Source organism: Sciurus carolinensis, chromosome 7, assembly GCF_902686445.1.
Source record: "Sciurus carolinensis chromosome 7, mSciCar1.2, whole genome shotgun sequence".
Classification (NCBI taxonomy): domain Eukaryota; kingdom Metazoa; phylum Chordata; class Mammalia; order Rodentia; family Sciuridae; genus Sciurus; species Sciurus carolinensis.
In genome coordinates this window covers 436,282-443,426 of record NC_062219.1, presented here as the reverse complement: position 1 = coordinate 443,426, position 7,145 = coordinate 436,282, and the positions used below count along the sequence as shown (strand labels likewise).

At 62.0% G+C, this 7,145-nt stretch overlaps 1 protein-coding gene across 1 annotated transcript; it reads right to left on the bottom strand.

Annotated features, from left to right (window-relative positions):
- Positions 1-3,651: 3,651 nt before the first annotated feature.
- LOC124988459 (uncharacterized) lies at positions 3,652-5,753 on the bottom strand. Its single transcript, XM_047557942.1, has 3 exons — positions 5,734-5,753; positions 4,611-5,666; positions 3,652-4,251 (listed from the first exon to the last, which is right to left on the bottom strand). The coding sequence occupies exons 1-3, from the start codon at positions 5,751-5,753 to the stop codon at positions 4,248-4,250; spliced, it is 1,080 nt and encodes a 359-aa protein (XP_047413898.1). The 3' UTR covers positions 3,652-4,247.
- Between the last annotated feature and the right edge of the window lie 1,392 nt (positions 5,754-7,145).

The following is a 7,145-nucleotide window of genomic DNA, read 5'->3' as shown; positions in this document are numbered from 1 at the left end:
ATGGTAAATTCCGTTGCCCTAGACCGCCTGTCGGGCAACCCACGAGGATGCCAATGTCTGCATGGGGAGCCCTTGAAAGCCAGCAGGAATCCTGCTGTGAGCAGCAGTCCGTGGCCTGTCAGCCTGGCGCAGACGTGGGCTGGGCACAGCTCAGAGCCACCGCCTCTGCTCGGAGACTGAGCGGACCCCGCGGCTCAGGCTGGGGCACAGCTCTCTGACGTCGGGCTTAATGAAGTCCCCGTGAGAGAGGGCGGGCAGCCTCGCTGCACAGATGGCTCTTTGTCCCCATTGACACCTGCCATCTGCTTGTTTGTCTAAATGATGCTGCAGGGGCAGGGGGCTCCCAATCTGCTGCCCGGGCCCCGCCCGCCTGCAGCGACCTCCCGACCCCTGGGCCAGACGGGTCTGCAGAGTTGTTCTTCCCCACAGTGGGCCCTGCCTGCCCTGTGTTCACAGCACTGCAGAGCTGGTGCTTGGGCGGTGGAGGGTGGGGGATAAGAGAGGGAGGAGGAGGAAGGGCAGGAATGGGGGGAGGAGCAGAGGGAGGAGGGGAGCATTGGGAGGGAGGGAGAGGAGGAGGAGGAGCAGGGGAGGAGGGGAGGAGGAAGAATAGAAGGAGGAGAAGAAGGAGAGGGGGAGGAGGAGGGGGAGGACGGGGGAGCTGAGGGGAGGCTCACAGCTGCCTGGGCACAGCCCGGGTTTCCTTCTCCAGAGGCCAAGCTGGAAGCTCAAGTTTCAAAGCTCAGCCCTCACACCTGTTCACAAAGAGAATGTCACATAAAGGAGGCCAGGAGGGGAGAGGGACCCAGAGCAAATGCTCCAGGCCTGGGACCAGATAGGGCAGCAGCCACACAGACGTGAATAGCCCTCTTCCTGTCTCCTGCAAGCGAGCAGAGAAGCCTCCACGTGCTGCAGAACTGAGAGCAAAGATCAGAAATTAGGCCTCAGCCAACTGAGGCAGCTTCCCACAACAGGAGCCGGAGCTGTGCAGAGACCATCACAGGGCCTGCCCACCCTGGAGGGGGGCCTGTGGTTGACATGGTCACCCATTGAAGAGGAGAGCGAGGAGAGGAACCCTAGTCAGGCCCAGACTCCCAGCTCCCAGAGCCTCCTGAGTCTGTCCAGCGCTCAGGTCCTGGGGCCCAGGAGGCTGCCTCACACCGGGAGGCTAGCTGCCTCGGCACCAAGGGAAACAGCCTAACCCTAACCTAACCTCCTGAGGGCCTGCACCAGTGGGTCCTTAGTGCTTCCCCGCAGGGAACAACTCAGAGCCATTTCCGGGCCCTCCTGTGACCTCCAGAGGCAGGGGGGCCAGGCCTTGGGATGGCCTTTGGAAAGTTTCCTGCTCAGCTCCCTAGAGAAGGCAGCCTCTGAACCACCGAGGAGCAGAAGGGTCCTGGAAGGCTCACAGGAGAGGCTGCTGGCCACCTCGAGGCCCAGGCCACGTCCTGGGACGGCCTGGCGTAGGATCTGTCCTCTGAGTAAAAGCCCAACCTGAGCTGGCACGGGAGGCAGTAGCTGTGCTTCTGGTGCCTCCGGGGACAGCAAACTCCCTCCACCCAGCAGACTGCATTCACTGGCCATCCAAGCAGGACTGCAGGCAGGTGACCACTCCCTTGTGGCCAGGGTCTGCATGCATATCACCTGGCCTGTCAGGCCAAGCAGAGGGGAGAGGCCCTCACCCAGACCAGCGCTGGGTGCCCGGGGGCTCCCAGTTCTGCACCATCACTGTGGCCAGTGTGGCCGCTGCTGCCCCTCCTCCTGGTCATCACACTAGCAGGTCTGCTGGACTCCCACTTGGATCCCGTCCTCCTGTCCACTTGTAGAAGGACACTTACACATGAGGTCATGGGTAACGGCAGCAGGGTCACGGCCCTCCTTGGAGCCTGTGTGTCCTCGCTAGGTGGGCTTCTCCGAGGCCCAGGCCCCCTTGCCTCTCTTACGAGAGGTTTGCTGGGAGAGTTCAGCCGTTTGAAGAAGTGGGTTGTTTTCATGGGTGCCCATGTCCCGCTTTAGGGTGGGACATTCGACAGGCCGTTGACTTTACAGGTGGTTGACGTCAGGGACCAGCGCCTGGCCGGGGTCACCTGACGGGCCGCCCCATCTCAGCTCCGTGGCCTGTGTGCTGGCTTGAGGAGGACAGTGGGCTCACCCAGGCCAGGCTCCTCGGGGCCGCTCAGGAGCTGTCTTGACCTCAGTGGGCAGTGTGTGGGTGCTGCAGGAGGCAGGCAGTCCCTAGGCTGGGGTGGTCGCCACGGGGAAGGAGTCCCAGAACCAAGGCTTTGCACTGCCAGGGAGGAAGCTGGGGCTTGCTGGTCAGCGCCTGGGGCCTGCTCTGACCTCTCCCAGTGCCCCCTCCCCACCCGTCCTCAGTGGCAACCGTTGGTGAGGGGCAGCAGACCGTGTTTGGCTGAGTTGAGGAGGGACTGCAGAACCCACCGCAGGGCACTGGGCACCTTGGTCTCCGGCACCTTCACAGTAAGCTCTGTGCTGACCAAGGCCTGCGTGCTGACCCGGCCAACCTGAGCTCCACGAGGGATACCACATCTGCCATGCACAGATGGGGAGACAGAGGCTTGTCAGGGCGAGCGGCTGCTTGGCCATCACACTGACTCAGGGAAGTGGGGTGCAGGTCTGCCACCCTGACCAGCCCACCCTGCCCAGTGCCCGCTTCTGTGCCACCACTTCTGTGGTCCTGACAGCCAGTGTGGGGCTGTCCATGTCAGAGGGTCCAGAGTAGAGCAGCCGGGAAAACCAGAGCTGAGCGGGCCCCACGCAGGACTCCCAACAGCCAGGGAAGTGGGGCTCCCAGAGGAGGAGCCAGCCCCAGACCAGCAGGCAGGAGGGAAGAGCCTCCCGGGCTCCCTGGAGGCTTCCAGAACTGGTGCCCAGGGAAGCTGGGCAGTGGCCTGCCAGGAGGGATGTGCACAGGGAAAGACCAAGCACAGCCGGGGGCGGGCGGGGAGCGAGCCGCCTGGCCGCCAGGAGCCAGAATCTGCAGCAGAGAGAGCCCAGAGATGCATGTGTGCGTGTGCACATGTGTGCACGTGTGTGCATGTGTGTGTGTGCGTTTGTGCATGTGTGTGTGTACGTGTGTATGCGCATGTGTGTGTGCGTGCGTTTGTGCATGTGCATGCGTTTGTGCATGTGCGTGTGTGTGCACGTGTGTTATGTGTGTGTGCGCGTGCGTTTGTGCATGTGCATGTGTTTGTGCGTGTGCGTGTGTGTGTGTGCATGTGTGTGCGTGTGTATGTGTGTGTGCATGTGTGTGCATGCGTTTGTGCATGTGTGTGTGCATGTGTGTATGTGTGTGTGCATGTGTGTGTATGTGTATGTGTGTGTGCATGTGTGTGCATGCGTTTGTGCATGTGCGTGTGTGTGCGTGAGCATGTGTGTATGTGTGTGCATGTGTGTGTATGTGTGTGTGCATGCGTTTGTGCATGTGTGTGTGCGTGTGCATGTGTGTATGTGTGTGTGCATGTGTGTATACCATGTGGTATTTTCAGCTAATTACATGCCTTAAATAACTGTAACTTCGGTCTTTCCAGAGTCCCCAGAAGCCCTGGGAAAGGACAGGCCCCACTCAAAGCCTCACCCCGCCCCCCGGGTGGAACGACTGCGTGGGGGAAGCCGCCGGCTCATCAGGGCCATGGCTGAGGGCTGACAGCGCCTGTACTTGGGAACACTCTCCAGAGCTCCGCTCTTCTCTGAGGGGACGTCTGTGTGGCCTGGCCCTCCCGTCCGGCCTCCCAACTGGTCTTGGAGAACAGTCCTGATCTCTCTTTGGTATGGGCTCCCCAGGAGCTCCAGCAGCCCAAGTCACAGGCTGCCATGCTCAGCTGCCACGTGGACACAAGCTATTTGGGGACAGCAGTGCCAGCACCCATTTGTTCTGCTTCTGGGCTCTGGGGCGGGCATGCTGAGTTGAGTGATTCCCGCCCAGGACCTGAACTCCCAGGAGGCTGTGTGCCCAGGAGGCTGGGTTCCCGGGAGCCTGGGTGCCCTGGAGGCTGGTGCCCTGGAGGCTGGGTGCCCGGGCCCTTCCAGCTCCTCCAGGCTGCGCTGTCTCCTGCCTGCTCCCCGCCCGGTCCTGCCATCTTCCCAGCCTCTTTCCCACCAGTCCTCCGACACAATGCCTACTGTCTCTGTCCCTCTGTCCCTCCCCACCACAGAGGCTCCTCGAGCCAGCGCTCCGCAGCGCATGCCCCACAGCCAGCGCATTCAGTGATCATGCGTGAACAGCAGGATCACGTGATGGCGCAGCAGCCTCTCTTGCCTCTTTTTATGAAAACATTTTTCCTAATCCAAGAATAAAAGGCATTTGGATTAACATGTTTCTTGAATTTTCGTCCCTGGTTTCTTGTGAGATCATTGTGGGAGGCTTCAGTGACCCACTTTCCTCCTCAGGCCGGAGGCTTTGGGGCCGTCGGTGCTGGGCCGAGGTCCCCCTTCCACTTCTGGAAACGGAATGTACCTCCACAGAAGTCGGTAAAAATGGCGGGGACTGGAACAGCATCGCTCGCCTCTTGTGCTTTTTTTAATTAAGAGTTTCCAAGTGTCCTTATGAGGATGGTTTGTAATTACAGAGGGCCATAATGGGTCCAGTTCACACAGAAAACCACAAGAACTGTGGCCTGTCCCAGTGCGTGGAAGATGGCACACGTAGGAGGGACCGCAGGGTCAGGCAGAAGGCCGAGGGCAAGCACCCGCAGGGACAAGACGTGGGAAGGAGGCGCTGCTGGGGGCACAGGGACCTCTGGGCCCCTCTGCAGGACTGAAGCAGGAAGTCCTGCTCCCCCTTGGGAAGCGGGACCTGGGCCAGCACAGACCTGGGGCTGAGCTTTGGGAAGAAAGAGCTTGAGAGCCCAACCCACCAGCCTTCCCTGTTGCACCCGGGTCCCCACCACCAAGAGGACAGTGCAGGGGCCGCTGCAGGCCAGCTGATGTGACGGGCAGTCCTCGCTCCTCCAGCCTGGAAGACGAGGCAGAGCAGTGAGCAGGAGGAGCAGCACCCCACTGAGGATGGCCAGGTGTGGAGCTGCCTTCCCCCTGAGCACCAGTGGCCATGCCGGACATCCAGGGGCAGGGGACAGCAGCCTTGCTCACTAAGGCCAGGAGGAAGGGGCTGGTGACAGGGTGGGACTGAGGCTGGACCTGGAAAGTGAGGACAACCAGGCCCAGGGCATCCCGGCAGGCAGTGTAGGCGGAGGGTGGCGGGAGGGGTGCTCCTGGACCCTGAGGCGGGCAGCAGCACCAAGTTTACTAGACAGGAGGCTCTGTAGAGTCGTGGGTAGACAAGCTCTTCAGGAGCAGGTGGAGACGCTGAGGAGGGCTGCGCACGTACCTGGTGGGCCCACGAGGCCGGGCCTGTGGGGGCTTGGCTGGTGCCCCCTGCTGGGGGGGTTTGGTGACGGCACCTGAGCTTCCCAAAGGCAGCCTGGTGATTCAGGGGTGGTAGGCGAGGGCTGGGTAGTGGCGCTCGGTCAGAGAGGTGAGAGTGTGGCGCTGGGTTGAGCCCTGTGTGGCAGAGGGGGCGGCAGGGGGCAGGAGCCACAGCCTGACCCCACAGGCACACACCAGCCGAGGGCAGCCTGTGAGCTGGACGCAGGCCCCTGCCCGCCCAGGGTGTGCCACAGCGGGAGGAGAGATCCTCTGCATGTGGTCTCCTTGGGAGGTGAGACTAACTGAGAGTCGACCTCAGTCAGAGAGATCCTGGAGCCCAGGAGGCCTGACTGGAGGCAGCCCCAGGCCATGGCCTTCCATAGTGCCCGCTGTCTTGGCCCAGATCCCATGCAGGGCCGTCACCCAGTGGAGGCTGCTTGGTCTTGTCAGGAGCACACGCTGTCCTAGGGCAGAAACCACACAGGAGGGTGAGTCCACTCCAGGCCTCTGCTTGGGCCAGTCAGTAAGCACCTCGCCCCGCACATGGGGGCTGGGAGGCCTGGTAACCACACCGGGGGACTGTGGGCTCCCGCTCCCCATGGGCGCCTGCAGAGGCCTGTCCCCGGGGCTGCGGAGGTGGAGGCAGCCTCGCGGCTCCTCTGGAGGACTGGGGCTGCTCCACTGACCTGTGCTCCTCCTCTGGCAGCCAGGAGCTGGCCTCCCATGAGGCTGCTGGCCTCCTGCTGGAGACCACAGAGGCCTGTTCTGGCAGACTCGTGAGGGGGCTCCTCGAGGACGGTGTGGTCAAGAGCAGCCAGCCCCTCCTGCAGCGGCCAGTGCAGCCCCACCTCTATGTCCTGCTGCGCATTTTAGGTCAGACAAAAAAACAGTTGGAAAGCCGCATTTCACTCTTCTCTGCCTCCTTCCCAACACGACACCCACCTGTTTTCTTTTGGAAGTCGTTTTCCCATCTTGATTTTTAAAAGCCGTTTGTCACTTAAATGGCCCTGGATAGCTGCCCTGGGCTGTGCCTGGAGCCACCAGCCCACCCTGCTGCCACCCCTGTGGGGCTTCCCACACCTGCTCTGCGGCCCTGCAGGTGAGTCACTCCTGGTTGGTGGTCTCCCGGAGTCCATCACCTGGATTTTACCTGGACGCAGTCTCCCTGTCGAAACCAGATGGCAGAAGCCGGCTCACAGCTCCGTGACCAGCACCCTGAGGGAGTCTTCTGGGTCCTCCCTTGTCACTCTTCCCACTTCCAGCCCTGTCCAACCCACTGGGGCTAGCCAGCCCTTTCTTCTGTCCCATCGGCACGTTGTCTGCAGCCAGACGCCCAACGTGACTCCCACCTGTCCTGCAGGTGCCTCAGATCTCTGTGTGCCCCTGGCTCCTGAAGACCTTGCCCTGACCTTGGCCCTCCCTTGCAACCCAGCATCTCCTGGGGCCTCATAGGTCAAGCATGTTGACCTGCCCTCAGGGTCCAAAGACTCTCCAGCCCTGAGCCTGGACCCGGGATGTGGAGGGAGCCCTGGGACCTGCCCAGGGTGGAGCGGGCTTGGCTCGGTGCAGGAGGCTTGCCTGTCCTGGTCTCTGGTCCTGACTGCAGTGCAGGGACAGGCTGCTGTCCATTCCCGTGGGCCAGTCCAGCCTGGCAGGCCCACCCCAGGGTCACGAGCTCCCAGTCATTTATGGTACTCGGCACCCTGCTCACAGGAAGGAAGGCGTTCCCACCTGCTCTGTCCAGGAGGCAGTGGACAAATCCA